General features: G+C 41.7%; 1 protein-coding gene across 5 annotated transcripts in view; it reads right to left on the bottom strand.

The window, feature by feature from the left end:
• g3bp1 (GTPase activating protein (SH3 domain) binding protein 1) overlaps window positions 1-16897 on the bottom strand; it is a 28956-nt gene extending 12059 nt beyond the window's left edge. Inside the window, exons 1-9 of one of the 5 annotated variants that reach the window (XM_067996090.1) lie at window positions 16825-16897; window positions 12361-12477; window positions 10443-10524; window positions 8597-8770; window positions 7713-7803; window positions 3575-3668; window positions 2639-2819; window positions 1994-2095; window positions 991-1093 (exon numbers count right to left, since the gene is read on the bottom strand). In XM_067996090.1, coding sequence (XP_067852191.1) covers window positions 991-1093; window positions 1994-2095; window positions 2639-2819; window positions 3575-3668; window positions 7713-7803; window positions 8597-8770; window positions 10443-10524; window positions 12361-12455 — 922 coding nt within the window. In that variant the 5' untranslated portion in view covers window positions 12456-12477; window positions 16825-16897. The other 4 variants (XM_067996091.1, XM_067996089.1, XM_067996087.1 and 1 more) reach the window with 4 other exon arrangements.
• Between the last annotated feature and the right edge of the window lie 184 nt (window positions 16898-17081).

The raw sequence follows: 17081 nt of genomic DNA, 5'->3' as shown, positions 1-17081 counted from the left end.
TGGTGATGGAAGAGTGAGGGATATACTTGGCCATGAGGTTAGTTAGGAATGTGAATGTTTATATTATAGAGCACAGTTGCATGTATGCCAAGAATGAATTCACATAGTCAAATGCTGGAAAATTTATTAAGGGTTAAATTAACCTGAACATATTCTCAGCCAATCAAATACTGTTGGTCGCGTAAGACGCACACATTACAGCCAGTTTAACTCTCCAGATACCTACTTTCTTCATCTCCCAATTCACTTCAATTGTCTTGCTTTTAAGCTTGGCTAAAAGGCCATCACATCACCTCCTCCACGACCCTTCTCCCACTCTCAATATCCATTCTGATGACTTATGGTTTCAAGTTGCACAGAAAAACATCGGTGTTTTAGAGTCAGCATGACATTAAAGTAGCCATGCTACCAAAACAACAGTATTGAGTCTCCAGTTTAGAGTAATAAAGCAAATCCAAATGTAAACATGTACAAGCCTGGCCGTAGAGAATGCTGCAATAACTTTTGGCACAGACACGTAGTCAGTCTTTCAATTTTAGGATTAACGACAGAACGTAATGTAAATTAAATATAGCATAGAATATAAGTAATTATTTTGTGTAAAATGGATCTTAAATATTTCTCAATCTTAATCTCTAAGCTACAGATCGTGGTGGTATACAATTCTGCTGCTACTGATGGCCCACAGCACCTCTTGGATGTAGAGTTTTGAGCTGCTGGATCAATTCTTAATCTATCCGGGATTTGGTCTCTACCAAAGCGGTCATGGACAGACGCGCGTGAGACTGGTAGACAGGGTAGGATGAGGTCAAGTAGGTTATTCCCTGGTTTTTATTCTCTGACCACCTGCTGCAAGGTGGGTATACATTTCTCAGTAACTTGATTCGGAGACTTAAATATGGTAATGGTTTTTCCATATGTATCAGATATCCAGCTGACCAAAAAAAAACTGTACTGCTATCACAAACATCTTATATAACAGCACTTTACCTGGCCTGGGGCCTCGTGGTGGCACACCCTGTCGTTCCCTAACTCGCTGATCCCGAGGCCTTGGGGGCGGATTTTGTATTTCTTGTTTTGTCTCTGGTCGGGGCTATAAATAAATGTAATTTAATAACCATCTGCTCCTCATACTTCTCAAAACAATTATTCCAATAAAAATCACAAAAATTTCAACAGTCGTTGTAAATTGAAGCATTCACATCCTGATGGTGCAGCATTTGATATTAACTTAACCATACAAAAACAGTACATATGTATGGAACTACACGAGTTCCACTGCTATCCAATCTCATTTACTTTAGAAAAACTGAGATCACAAATATAGGAAAAGAACCCAGTAGCATGAATTCAGGTACATCCCAGACAGCAAAGCATAGCCAGCAAAATGTACGCAAGTGCTGTACTAGCACAAGGAGGCTGTAGTTCAACCAGAATTAAAGACAAATAAGATTTATTAACAGAAAAGTACTGACTTTCACAGCCAAGTGTAACGTGATTTTCCACATCAAGATGGTTTACATCAGAGAAACAAGCTGAATATGCAAATATTATTAGATCCCCCAGTCCCTTGAGCACTCTGATATCCCAGCAAGTTTATCCACCTAAGCCATGCAGAATAGGAAGTTTCTAGTTTTGATCTCCCATCTATGCTGAGTTAGGTAATCTCAGCTAGAGCTGCAACAGTTACACAGCAACCAGCCCCAGCAACTGTGCATTAAGAAAGGGGAAAAATATGTAGCAGGGATCCTAATCACTATACAGCAAGCCCTGCTGGAATTGCGCAAGTGGACATCAATTGAAGACATGATTGGGCCTGCAGATGATCAGTGGCCACTTTGGTGAGGTACCAAAGGACAACTGGCACCCACTGAACTGTACCCCAGTAAGCAGTCACTGCTTCAGGAAAAGGAATGGGAAGAGAAAACTGACACAGATTTAAAAAAAAAAAGAAATAGAACTTCAATGTCAGCATTAACAGGCTAATCATTACCTGCGGTGTTGGGGCTTTGACAACATGAGGTGGAATTCCAGTGGTGGGGACGATGCCGCTAGGGGGCAGATTCTTACTTGTTACTGAAGCCCAGGAGAACGTCTGTGGAGAGATAATAGTTAAGATTCAGTCAGAAGCCCAAGTTATCACAAAGAAAAAATTCCACCCATGCACACAGCAACTTACTTTATTCAAAACATTTAGATACAGCTTTGGCTATAATTGTAACATCCCAAATACCTAAAGGACAAACTGCACCAAATCGCAAAATGCCCAACACTGAGACATTATGTATTCATATGTGAATGAAAACCATCACTTTACTGATAAATCCATGGATCAAGGATAGGAACAAACGAACTCCAGGATTCCTCGAATTCTGGAAGGAAAGTGAATTTAGCAAATAAAACCTCTTGATCGGTTAGTACTGGTTTTGGACTTAAAAAAAATAAAATGACCAAAACTACAAGTATGAATATGCAAAGTCCATTATTTTGCAGACCATTTTTAAAACATGATCCAAAATAATTCAATTAAAAGGAAATACTGCTTAATAGAGGAGAAAATAAAAATACAAATAAGTGGACCGTGGAACTGGATAAGGAATCTTCTACAGCAAATGAATGAGAAGGAAAGTGCTCATACCCTGGAATCCTCAGCTACAACAGGTGCTGGATCTGCAGGTGGAGGGGATGGAGATTTTACCACAGGCTCCTCAGCAACTTCCTCCTCCAATACAGGCTCAGGCTTTACTTCCTCCACAATTGGCTCTGGTTCTGGTTCCGATGCAACAATGTGTTCTTCTAAGGGTTCCTCTAAACCATTACTGTAATTGGACAGTGCAACAAGTCAAGACATACCAACGTATCCTGGCACATTTAAGCAGTTAATTAACTATTGTCCAGCAATCCAAGCATCGCCGCCATTAATCTAGTATCATTAGTCACAATGCTTCTGGATAGAGACATACAAGTGTAGGGTAACACATTGCTAGCTTTGTTTCATTATTAACAAGGTCTGCAACTCCTTTTCAACAACTAAAATCCTCTACCACTTTTCAGTAATGAGTACATGAGGGAAAAAGCACAATGAAGTTAGTCATTTCTCAACATTGAATGGGAAAGAAAGATTAACGACCTCTGCAGAACACAGATAATGTACACCTGCAGCACACCATCTGAGTAATGTCAAAATGATCATGACATGCAAAATCCAGAATAATCCTATTATTGCAATCTTTATAAAGAAACAAAAAAGTGGTTTCATTCTCTACCATATTGCTAAAATATTTTCTTATCCCTCACCAAAATGTAATTGATGTGCCATACGACAAGAGAACCAGAGTTCCAAAGACTAATAAACTTGCACAACTTCAATTAGAGGAGTAACCATAATAAAGGCAGAGTACTCCTCTTCATCTGCCCTTTTATTCATTCCGCTGGGACATGGTATTCCTAGCTACACACTAAGATTCATGATGGGCAGATACTCATAAGCAACCAACCCAAATAAGCAGTTAGAGCTCAAAACTCACAACAGAATACTAAAACTATAAACCTAAAGCAACAAACATTCCTTCACCTCACAGCTGGGTCATAGTAAACTCCACCATCATCTTGGACAGCTTCTGGTGACGGCTGACGCTCTTCAGGTTCCTCTACTTCTTCCTCAGACTCTGCAATAAACAAACCAGTAAGCAACTCAAGTCTCACCACATGAAGCCTCATAAGATTATACCACTGCCCAAAGAGACATGTTCATGAATGTTTGTGCAATGCCCAGATATGCCCCCTTCCTGAAACACATCCATTTGACAATGGCGCACCTAGGCTGCAGTGTGTACCATTTACAGGATGCACTGCAACAACTCGCCAAGGCTTCTTTGACAGCACCTCTCAAACCTGTGACCTCCATCACCTAGAAGGACAAGGGCAGCAGGCACGTGGGAACAACACCACCTGCATGTTCCCCTCCAAGTCACACACCATCCCGACTTGGAAATATATCGCTATTCCCTTATCGTCGCTGAGTCAAAATCCTGGAACTCCCTACCTAACGGCACTGTGGGAGAACCTTCACCACATGGACTGCAGCGGTTCAAGAAGGTGGCTCATCACCACTTTCTCAAAGGCAATAAATGCTGGCCTTGCCAGCGACGCCCACATCCCATGAACGAGTAATTTTTAAAAAAAATGTAAAGAGCCTTATTCTTTGATACGAGAATCTAGACATTGTTATGTACTGAAGTCTGCAGAAGTTTAACTGTCATGAGAAACATTGTTTATCCATACATAAAACACTGTGATGCAGCGATAAATAACCTCTGGAACATTTCCACTATGATCTCTTTCAGATCGGAGGAAGTTTTCTTCAATGTAGTGAGAGTTTTGGGCCAGTTCCTTGGTGAGTGAATGCCTGTAAACGTCAAGCAATGTATTCCAAAGGTGTTTGTAAAGGGGACTATTTCAAAATCAATTCAATTTCTGCCTACTACTGGAGCAGCTATCTCATTTATAAGAGGGCAAAGAGAAATGAATGCAAAAGTCAGCCACAGATTCCACCAAAGCATAGTTCACTTCTGTTCTGAAGATGATGTCACTACAGGCACTAAGGGAATCAAGGGATATGGAAGGAAAGTGGAGTTGAGGTAGATGATCAGCCATGATCTTACTGAATGGCAGAGCAGGCTCGAGGGGCCATGTGGCCTATTCCTGCTCCTATTTCCTATGTTCTTATTACAAAACATGTGGTCACAGCTCAGGCCTTCAGATGGGAGCGAAATGTAGTTCCAGATGTTCAACGGAGCAACAGGGGGTAACTATATAATGCCCTGAAAGTACAGTCCCCACCACTTACACCGCCCATGCTTATGAGGGCAACTGTCTATACCAGGCAATATCCCACAACTACAAAAATTAATTACATAGGCATTGCTTACTACGTGCGACTCGTGCTGGCTATTTCAGTCAATTCACTAAGCTATTCGAACCTTCGTTGCTAATGGCGAGCAATTGATATCCTCTAAAATATCCTGACCTTTCAGTGGACAAACGGAAGAAACTCTACGTTCACATTTCACACAAATCACAGTAAGAGGTGGAAGCCACCAGTGTGGCAGGGAAAACGTCAGCGGCAGTTGCTGCCTACGGACTGCACTAGTGAGTGAATAATGGATGGTGGGGAGGGAGGGGGCCAGGTACACATCCCAGTGGATATTCTTTTAACTTAAGTCTTAATTTGAACTATTTTCTACAGAAAAAACATGTTGCGAACACCTTGCCTCTTCAACGTGAGCTGGTCAATGACATCAAACACTAAACTGGGGCCGCAAATCAAACACTGAACCGGGGCAGAGAAACTATTTGCTGAGAATTTTCCTGCCAGTTCGGAACAAAACCCCGAGCTGGAATTAAAAGGTTTCTGAAACACATTTCATGTCAAAATTGATACAGTAAAATAAAACTGGTGTAAACTGACAGGCAGATTCAAATTGCTCTAAAACCCTCACTGATCCGATCCTCCAGCAACAGGTTGCGACAGATCATCAGTTTAGGAAAGAAATTGTTTCATCGGGACAAAGTCTGACTGACGGGAGGGACACAATACTGTACCTTTACCACACTTGGATTTACTTTAGCTTTGCAACCTTTAATACACTCTGAATCGCTGGAGGGTGTCTGGGGCTAATACTGGTTTTGCTGCCCGACACTTACTGTGGGCGAATCTCATTAACACCAACACGCCCGCTATAAGCAGTGCGGACTGTACCAATGTACCATAATTAAAATCACTGAAAGTTTATTGATTTGAAGTTCAGGCTCTACTTGAATAATGTGTGGAAGTTCATTTTCTAACCTGAAGTTACATTTTATAAAAGACCAACATCATGGCCAGTGGCTAATTTGGAACTACAGCGGGAAGCAGCTCGTCCAGTGTATGATCAATTTGGTATAGCACCATGATAATACGCTAAAAATGGATCCTACTGACAGAAAATATCAAGCTATGTACTCCAGCAATGCCGTGAGGATCTAAAGAGGTTAAAACATTTAGAAATTATAATTAATATATGCTTTGGTTTAGATCGGGCATATGGAATTGATCAGGTCTCATTTGAGGAGTCAGCCAAAAGTGTAATTGGCATTCATTTTGAAATTAAAAAATACTGATTTCAAAGAATGAGTGAAATCCTTTCCAAGTCACACACAAGAAAGAACATCTGTAAATCAGAGAAAATTATATACAACCTTCCATATTTGGTGTGACATCAGGACCAGACAGTCCAGTTGCAGTAAATATTAAATTTCTGATTAGCCACATTCCAGCAAGGCAGGATTCTTCCTAGACCCCTGCAGCAGAGGTCTCCAAACTGCAAACCCCAGTTCATGTGTGCCCCATAATCTTGACTGTCTGGCCTAAAAAACACATCAGTATACTTGGTGTATCACCCTTTCATCTTGGCCAATATTTATCCCTCGATCAACACCACCAAAACAGATTATCTGGTCATTTATCTCATTGCTGCTCGTAAGACCATGCTGTGTATAAATTGGTTGCCCCATTTCACTGCATGACAAGTGATTACACTTTAAAAAAAAGTACTTAATTGGCTTTGAAGTGCTTTGGTACATCGAGTTTATGAAATGCAAGGACATTCATTCTTTGCTCTTGCAAAACCACCGTGCACACAATCTTGCAAATTTTTTCAGAAAAACATATCCTTGAGTTCTGATGACCTGATCGAACAGGTTTATATTCAATGGGATATAAAACACAAGAAAACATTACCACCTTTCACACAGCTACAAAGGGATTTATACTTTGTAACAGACTGCAGGAACAGATTGCTCAGCAGCTTCCAAATTTTACCTTTCATTTATTTAACAGCAAGAGGAAGCAAGGAAAAAAAAACTGAGGCAGAGAAGAGATTAGAGGGGTGGCCAAAAGCTTGATCAATGAGTTGATTTTTAAAGAGGATCTTAAAGGAGGAGACGGAGGTGGAATGGTGGAGAGGGTGAAATTTGAGTGGGCAGGATCTAGACACCTGAAAGCACGGCCACCAATGGTGGAACACTTGGAATGGGGGATACACAAAAGGCCAAAGTCAGAGGAACAAAGAGTTGATGGGGGTTGAAAGAGGTTGCAGATATAGGGACGAGTGAGGCCATGGTGATATAAAAACAAGATGAGAATTAAAAATTTGAGTATTAGGGGACCAGGAGCCACTAGGTCAGTGAGGACAGGTTTATAACAACCCTATTATTGAGTATTAGACAAAATGGTTCACACATCACAGCCAGAGTGATGAAGATAAACTTTGTGGTATGTGAGCAAGGAAAACAGAAAAGCCAACATTCCAACAAGTTATAAAATGCTGGTTAAATGTACCAGTAAGTATTAAAAAAAATTCAGAAGCAAACTTATATGAACAAGCTGTGGACCTGCAATCTGTATGCTAAAGCCTTTCTATTCAAGGAACCCTCTGAAAAGCCTCTCTCACTGGTCATGAAGGTCATTCCAAATATTCAAGGAGTCAATTCTGCAGGTAAATATACCGCCATTTATGTTTACTATGTTATTCAACTGCATTTCAGGCAGTCAGCAAATTACAGTTTAAATGTTAAAATGCAATAACGGTGCAACTCACATTAGTGAGAGATCAGTATGGCTGGATTTGTTCATTGCTAACGAGAGAAATTATTTAAGTATGTTTGCTCACCTTCGGGGGGCTCAGTATCTGAATCCCCAAAGACTTCATCCTGATAGCGGAAAATATCATTGTGGACATAAAACTTGTTTGCAACGGAACCCTGAGAAGAAAAAAAGGATGAGGCAGCAGATAAAGACAAATCATACCAAAGAGCATTTATAATTTTCTCCCTCTTACAAAACCTCATACTGTGCACTTCGCTCTGTATCAGGCTCGATGATGGCATCACAAGTTTAATGCTTGGCAATATCGTATCATTGGAAACAGTGGAGAGTGGGCCTAGAAAGATGAAATCAGGTTACGGTGATTAATCCCCCCTTGTTTTTTCCCCATTCTCAAAGATATCGACTACTTGCTAGAATATGGTTCCACAGGTGCCCTCCACTATCTCGCCCAAGTGGCCAATTTTCATATGTGAACCATGAAAGCAGGTTTAAGCATGCATTTTAACCACAGTGGTCATCACAGACAAGCTTTGATCAAGTCCTCACACATTATGTCCACAGGCATACTTTCAGCAGGAACAAGAACCCTAGCGTTTTAAGAAAGTTACCGCCAAGGTAAAAATCTGCTAACCAGACAGTACAGAAGATGCCACTGTGTCAAAATAACCAAATCAACTTGATAAAAATATGAGTATGACTTTTCCAATAACTAAATTGTCCAGGTTCAAAATCTTTCAACTCCAGGTATGATTTAATTCTTTAAAGTATTTTGAGCTTACAGAAATAAAAGCCAAGCTTTAAAAAAAACCCAAAGAACTTCAGCAAGTCATTGTGTTGAAGATTTCTTTGAAACATATTGCCCCCTCCCTATCAGAACCAAAGAAGTTTCACACATTTTGAAGTACCAAAGGTAATTGTACTACAGTATTATAGAACTAGTTCCCTTACCTCAGGTGCTAGGACAAAGGTCTGCATGAAGCGCCTCATGGGCTGTCTGTTGTTGGACAGCTCACCCATAACCTGTACTACCACTCCATCGTTCAATGTAGCATGAGCATCTACATGTCTGATCTTCGTGTGGCAGTCACGGAACTGAAGAGACATAACTTTCTTGTGGATTTCCTACAGAAAGAAAAAAGCAAGCTAAAGTTTTCAGATTATGAGATTCTAAAAGATCAAAATCCTACCACTCGCAAAGAACATCTTGTTATTGCTTTAAACACGAAGACTGGTCAGATGAAAACAATCCAGGCAATCCTTAAATTTAAGCTTGACATTTCAAACTGTTAGGGTCTACTTGCTACTCTCCATCAGCTATTGTCCTTCATATCATTACAATTACACTTCAAAACAAATTGCCAATATGAATTTGCTACCAAAATAGAATATAGGGGAAGGTGGGCCATATCTGAACTGTAACTTGTCTGTTCGCTCTACAGATGCTGACTGATCTGCTGTGTGTCTCCAGCATTTTCTGCTTCAGATTTCCAGCATGTGCACTATTTTGATTTTCACTTGGTATGAATTAGATGCTGGTTTAAAGACAATTTAGATCTAGGTTACTTTCCCACCTCAAAAAAAGGTCAAGCTTTTGTCCACGTTTTGCAGAGATACTTTGCCAAATCAGTAGTGCTCAAGTCTGAGGCCATCATGCAGAAGCTGTGTTCTGCTCATCATCAGCTTGAATACTGTGTTCATTGCATGTCAATGGAACACAATGGAAAAATTCAAGCCCTGGAAGAGGTACAGAGAAGAGCAATGAGACTGATCCCTAGTATCAGAATAGTGCATGATGAGAAAAGTTTAGAAAAACTTGGGACTCTTTAGCCTTAAAAGGCTGCATATGGACAGGGGACTTTAAAGGCATACAAGCAGGTAGTAACTCATTCTGGGGTATAGTTGAGTATCAGCAAACATCCATATTAAACAGTACTAGCAAGTTATTCCACAAAGGAGGGAGAGGAGGAAAACAAAAGTCACAACCATGTCTAATTCTGTCCTCTCATACTTTCCAGCAGTAAGTGAATTGCAAGGAGCAGTCACCTCGAAATTTGTCCTTCATAGGCTAGGCACTACTAACTCAGTTTCTGCACCTGTACTTGGAATAATGAGCTCAATCTGCATTTTAATGTGGGACCCTGATGAAAAATCTAATCAGTTTTAATCACTTAGAGACACAGAATTAGATTCTACATGTAGGTTTAACCCAGCCTCCTGTTCTTGTCATTTAACAATCAGTCTTAAGGTGCTCAATGGGAAGGTTTATTCATTACTTAACCCACTCCTATTGCTAAAGGTAAATAACTAGGTAAGTTGGATGTTTGAAGAACATAACATGCCAACTTGTAAATTAATATCACCACATGTTTTGAAATGTTATTTGCATTACAGGAGTGATTAGATAATGGAAATATATTGATCTAGAGAAAGTGTTAATACTAAGAGCAATAGCAAGACAATTGGACCAAGCTCTCTTAAGCAGTGGGATTATTAGGTAATGGAATGTTAAAGCCTCAGCTATATATGCTAACATGCTTAAGTCATCCAGTAACAAAGCCTCAAAGAAAATCTGGAGATGCAGTCTGCCAAGGCATTGATAGCACTGAATCCAAAGTGCCACAATGACGAGTCTTGTTTCAGGTAGCAGAGCATAAATTGCAATCTTCCCCACTGAATAGTAACCAGTGCCGTGAGCACTCTGGTTTTAACCCAGAACTACAGCTAGCAGCTGCAAATCACACACACACACACACACACAACGCTCTTGTATGCAAGTTCAGTTAAGATACATTACCGCTTGTCCGTACACTGCCTCTGCTGGATCTCCATTTGAAGTCAAACCACCGTGAACATACGAAGAATTCTTTCCATAAAACCTACAACATAGATTTTTTTTTAAATGGAACATCCATATTGGTGTCGGCGAGAGAAAAAGTGCGCATCAGCATGAACAGAAAAGATATAAAGTACAGCACAATAGTGAGAATTGGCCAAATGCAAGAATGCATCTCACTTATGAATTATACTTCAATTTTTGTTTTTGAAGTTTTAAAATATATGCAGTCAAAAGACATAAGGATTGAGGGCAGCAAGGGAGGGAAGAACTTCAGTACTGTACAAAAACCTCCATCCCTGAAATTTCCAATATACACAATAAAAACTATCTGGCAGGGGATAACAGAATCTTAGACCCATTGAATGGAATCTTCAATGTCCATAAAGAAGAAACTCTTACACTGTTAGTTAATATCAAAATTCACAAAATATTACTGATACATTAACATGGAACAACTCCCTAATGCAGCCAATTACACTTGAATAAACAGTAAATTTCTCATAGCCCAAATGAAGATGAATAACAGATGAAATTGTTAGTTATTTTCCTGTTTTGAGTTATGATCTGGAATGTCCTGCCTGAAAGGGTGGTGGAAGCAGATTCAATATTAACTTTCAAAAGGAAATTGGATAAATACTTGAGAAAAAGCAGGGGAGTGGAACTAATTGGATAGCTCCAATTCAAAAGGCACAAGCACAATGGGCTGAATGGCCTCCTTCTGTGATTAGATAATTTCTTATTCTGTGAGTTCCAGTGTCAGCACTTTTCACTCACTGGTAATTCCCATATGTAATGGACAATATCACCTGCAGGTAAGCTGTCACATGACTGGTGGCACATTTTAGAACTAATTCCGAGTCCCAATGCATTATGAGTAAACAGAAGCCATATTATATAAAACAGTAAAAATGAAAACCCACTGCAAAATATTAATCCATTTACAGAACTACAAAGATAACAAAAACATGTGCAGTGGAAAGAATACCTCACTCACAACAGCATTAATAGCTTGAGAGCGCTTGTGTGCAAGAAAACAACTATCACCCGCAGCTGAGATATGCAATAGGCTCTCTGTTGGAAGAATAGACATTTTCTAAAAACTCTAATAGGTCTAGGGACAATCTTTTGGTAAGCAATGAGTTTGTAAATTTTAGTTTGGAAGAAATAAAGGAACCATCAGGAAACTGGGCATGTTGTACTGAAAATTCATATCTAAAATGGTTATAAATGTTAGACCACCAGTTACATATACATGTGATTCAAAATAGAACAGGCCAAATATGTAACAAATATAACATGTTACTAAGTGCCAGGGGCCTTCACAAAATATAATTTTATAAACTGGCTATAGTTTGAGCCAGTAAGTTCTTTCCTTAAACTTCTAATTAATTCTGCAGAGAAAGCGAGGGATTAGTAAGATATAAAAGGCACCAACCCAGGGAAAGCAGGTACTGCACATAACTGTGCACCCACCAGCTGCAGGCACTAAAAGATACTATAGTTCAAATCCAGGTTTCAGAATATAATTGGCATGGCCAAAACAAACATGTTGAAGTATTAGCCATCAGCCAGGTAACTGATACACATTGGCGTGGCAAGAACCACCCAAACGACCTTTGGGCTGACAAGAACTGATCAAACAAGCTGATAATGACAGCTCACCTTCTCCTACTTTGTTGCTTCTTTTTTGCCTCTTGCTATAATTTCCACACCAAAATGACTCCAAGCAACCCCCTCCCAAACCGTTAGAAATCCCATCCTTGAGCTATCCCCCACCCCATGTATTCAAGTAAAACTTGAGTTGACTCAGTCACAAATGTGCTTTTGATTTCAATCAGCATAGAAAAGCTGCCGTTTGCAAAAAATGATAGCTTACCTGTGTAAATAGTCAGGGGCTTGGTTCAGCAGTGTGTAATACTGCCTCACAAATTCCCGCCCTACAAGCAGGGGACTTGGCTTCTCCATCACCATCTCTTTGGTCAACTGAGAGTTGCTATAAAAAGAATTTAGAAAATAAACAGCAACATCTTGGTTAGAATAATACAAACCAACCCTAATGCAGCTTAACTAAAATGAGTTCAAAGGTTAGAGCCCAAAACACAAAACTACTGCTAATTCAGCAATAATTTGGAAATGTAACTCACAGACAGACGTAAGGATTGGAAAAACTAGTGCAATGAGGCCCGTCATTTGGGTTGGGGTAGAGTGATGGGAGCTTTACTCTGCATTTGACGATGCAAAGTCCAAACTGGAAGTGCTTGACGCACCCTAAATGCCTGAAATGAGAAAATGTTCCATTCTCCAGTGTTGGCACCCCTTACCTTGATAAGCACAAGTTATAAAAAGTCAATGGCCCATAACTTGCTCTAAAAATAACGGCGAGTATAACAGGGCTCACCGTTATTTCAGTGCAAACGGTAGCGGAACTTCCGGTGACCACACATGCAGTTAAACACGGAAATCCAGAAGTTCCTCGACCAGATGCTCTCCTTGTCCAGAAGCTTCGCGGGAAGGAGATCTCACCAGCTGACTCGCCGGTGAAGTAAATGCAACAGCGCGAAGTTCCTGCTCTGCCCAGATGGAAACAAATTAATCATGCCAGAAAAAGGTATGTCCAATTTTTTTTTAAGTCTAACCAAAATTTTAATGGCGTGGTAAATCTTAATGAATGCCAAACAACCTCTCTGGCGCTGAAAATTTACTTTTACAAGTGTGGAGTCTCATTCCTTCACATTTTAATTGTTGTTGGACATTTTAAAGAAAACACACTTTTTCTTTCTGTCTCTTATCTCTATCTTAATTCAATATTTTGCTTTCTGTAACTGATTTTATATTGAATTTACTATTCTAACATACTTCCTGGTTCTTTGCCTGCACAGCTTATTAGCATGCTTCAATCTGATTGGTTAATGGAATAGACAGTTCCTTGGCCCATTCACAGCTCACAGATGCCCAGGAAAGAACGCCGCGCTGGATTGAGGACCAGATAAGGAGAACTTGCAGTGTAAAAATCCCATGAAAAGTCTACGGGCAAGTCCAAGTCTAACAAGCCGGCTACGCTCATTCGCCAATCACAGCAAAATCCGACTCAACAAGTTTTTGAAGCCGGGAATTGGGTACTCACTTCTCACCTCTGAAATCTAGGTTTGATTCCAACCTAGACAGGATGATGTTAGTTGTAAAAGTCCTACATTAAATAAGATTGGACGATCTCAACCTAGCTTCCAGTGGTCACAGATCCACAACACAAAACATTGTCTATTTGATACTAAATTGGCAATCTCACCCAGAGTCCTCACAGGATGAAGCAGAAACTGGAAAGTTGTCACAATGATTCAATAATGGATGCTCATCTGAGATTGGAGAAGACTATGGGTGTATTCCCCTGCAGCTAGCCATACATTTTATCCAACAAGTCATCAGGGCTTTTTCATAACCAGGCAACAATTGAAAATAGCCCACAAAACCTCAACCATTCACCTACAGCAGCACCTGCTACTAGCATTTGACACATGACTCCGAAACTAGAGCCATAAATATAAGATGGTCACCAATAAATCGAATAGGGAATTTAGGAGGAATTTCTTTACCCAGAGTGGTTAGAATGTCGAACTCTCTACCACAATCAGTAGCTGAAGTGAATAGCATGCATGCAAATAGCATAGCATAGGGTTAGATGAAATGGGGGTGGGAGGAGGCACATGGAGCATAGAATCCGGCTGGACCAGTTGGACCGAATGGCCTGTTTCTGTGCTGTAAATTCTATGTAACCAGTCTCCAAATACACACTATGTATTCTCTTCTGAATTTAGAAAACATCAACTTTTCTGCCCAACAATTATTTTTAAATTCATCATCTCTGCAGAATTATTCAGTTGAATCACACATTGATGTGATCATGCCATCTACTCTACACCGAAATATTAGCAAAAAATGAAAATATATAAGCAGTATAACAACTTTGAAAGTACACCTTTGTTACTCTAAACACATAATGCACCTGTATTCCACTGTAGGGCACTTTATTGGTGAGTCGATACATCTAACTCAACCAGTCTTGCTTTCAGGTCACTGGAGTAATTAATGCCGTAGTGAGCCCATTATGATTGTATGTTGTATTATGACAAACACTGTGTGGAAGATGGGTCAGGCAGTATGTGGGCAGATAGCACAACCTCAGCCCACTCAACCGGCCCAATTTCACGAAAGGCAGTGCTGATAAGGTAACAAGGGCGTTTTTATTTTGAAAGCAGTATTGTTTTCCTCATTCCTGGTTTGTTTGTGGTAGCATTATGCAAGGAGGTTGTAGGTTACAGTCTCCAGTCTCTCTAATAGCAAGATTATTCTATTCATTAAGTCTGTACTTTTAAATTGGTCATCTCAAGGTTTCTTTTTTAGTTTCAGTGACATTCTCTTCACAGCTTGTTTGCTTTTTTTATTAAAAAGTATCACTCGTCAGAATATTCAGTAGATATGGAAATATCTACACTTTTTTTTAACAAAATGGTTGTCCATACCACCATATGAACAGCCTTGATTGACATTTGGCTGAGTAATGAGTCTCCAATTAAAAATCATAGGCAATACAACAAAGTCAAATCGACACAGCCAGATAACCAAGGAATGTTACAACCTTCTACTATGGACTTCCAATAGTGAGAAATAAGTGAAATTATGTGGTTAGATCAGGAACCCACTAACCACAGTTCAAAGCCCTGCAACATGCTAGTTTCCTTGTTTCCCCCACTCCCCATATTACCATGACAGACAGGAACAGGTCTTTTCAGTTTCTAGTTTCACCCTGGACAATTCTGCAATCACTGCGGGACTTGGGAGTGTCCATTTCGATGTTTGTTTGTTGTGATGATCATAAAACAGCGTGTGAATTGCAAAATTTCAAATCAAATGATTCATTTATAAAGGAATACACATTGTGAGGGCTCCTTTTCCCCCAAAGAAATGAAGGGCTAGAAGAGACATTTGGCCACTTTAGCCAAAGCGTCAACAATGATAGACAAATGAGTTTTCATTTTTTTTTAAATTACAGAGGAGGACAGGCATCACCAGCATAATTCTCCCTTTCCAATTGATCCAGTGCTATATAAAAGGATTTATTTTCACAACTAATACACGAGAGGCTCGTTTAAATCAAAGACACTTTCCCAAAAGCCTTGAAATGCTCACCACTGATCGGGGATCAACTCACAGAAAGGAGAATGAGAGAAAGGAAAGAAAGAGACTGCCAGACAATGGCAGGCCCCTGTGCCCTCTCCCTCCGCCCTGCCACATATATGGATAAGATAATCCGGGGGCCAGATTCTAACGGCGAGACGTGCGATCCGATCCGCCCCGCCGCTGTTGGGGTCGTCTCAGTGCGCCAGGGGTGTAGCGTCCACAACCGAGGCGAACACGTGGAGGGGAAGCAAGGCCGCAACTTGGGGGGGGGGAGGGAGGGAGAGAGAGAAAAGCTGCGCTTCGCCGCGTCAGCACAACCTGTGCAGGAATCCGGGGCTCGGCCGGGGAGATCCCATTAAAGCGGCGGCTCTCAAAACCAGGCCGGTCCGAGTGCGAACCACGTGCGCGCCGACGGGAGCTTTGAGTCGAATGGGATCTCGACCGGAGGCCGCCCTCCCTCACCCGCGCAGGAGCGCCGACTGGCAGCGCCCGGGAACCCGCCATAAGCGGCCGCGATGATAAGGGACAGCCCGTGGGTGGGGGGAAAGGGGGTGAGCTGCCCCAGCGGGTGCAGACTCGGACCCGAGGCCCTGAGCCCGGTCCATTTCCAATGCCTGAGCGGCGACAGGAACAAAGGGCCGGAACCCCCACCCCCACCCCCCCCCCCCAACCTCCTCACGCCCCAACCACTACCCGAGACCACAGTGACGGGGAGCCCAGCGGAAAGGCCGCTACAACCGCACACGGAACGTAGGCCCGGGGAAAAACCGCCGGCCATCAGTGCGTTTAACACCCGGCGATGCCCGCAACCGGCGCCACACCGCCCCCCAGGCCGGGCCGAGCCGCGATACGACGCAAGGGCTGAATGTAAAATGGCGGCGGCCTTTCCCACCGGCTCCGGCCCGCTTGTTTTTTTTCCCCCCTCTCTCCCCACACACCGCCCCCCCGGTCTCCTACACTCACAGGACCGGTCACTTACCGCAGGAATCTAGGGGGAGGGGGGGGGGAAAGGGGGGAGGGAAGCCGAGGTTCAAGCGAGCAGTGACCGGGGGTAACCCTGAGGTTCTCACTCAGCGCAGAAAATAGTTTTTTTTAAAAAAAAATATATATAAAAAATAAAATCCCCGCACCGCAAAGAAAAGTGCCGGCAGGATCACACACTAACCTGATAGCAGGAACGCGCCGTGACTGACAGCCTCCGCAGTCAATCCGGAGCCGCCCTGCTCCCCGGTTGGCTGAGGTCTCGCAGAGGTAAGCCAATGGGACCTGAGAGAGGGCGGGCTCAGACACTTAGCAAGTTAGATGGACGGGAAGGTTCCAGGACCTGCTGGGAGAGCAGGGAGACCCCGTAGAGGGGGGAAAAGGCTGACTGCCCAGTGACAGCCAATTAGATTTGGAATCAGCTTTGACAGACAGGTGGGA

The sequence above is a fragment of the Heptranchias perlo genome, chromosome 14, assembly GCF_035084215.1.
Source record: "Heptranchias perlo isolate sHepPer1 chromosome 14, sHepPer1.hap1, whole genome shotgun sequence".
Lineage (NCBI taxonomy): Eukaryota > Metazoa > Chordata > Chondrichthyes > Hexanchiformes > Hexanchidae > Heptranchias > Heptranchias perlo.
Note: the sequence above shows the minus strand (reverse complement) of the source record. Positions and strands in the feature narration are given on the sequence as shown.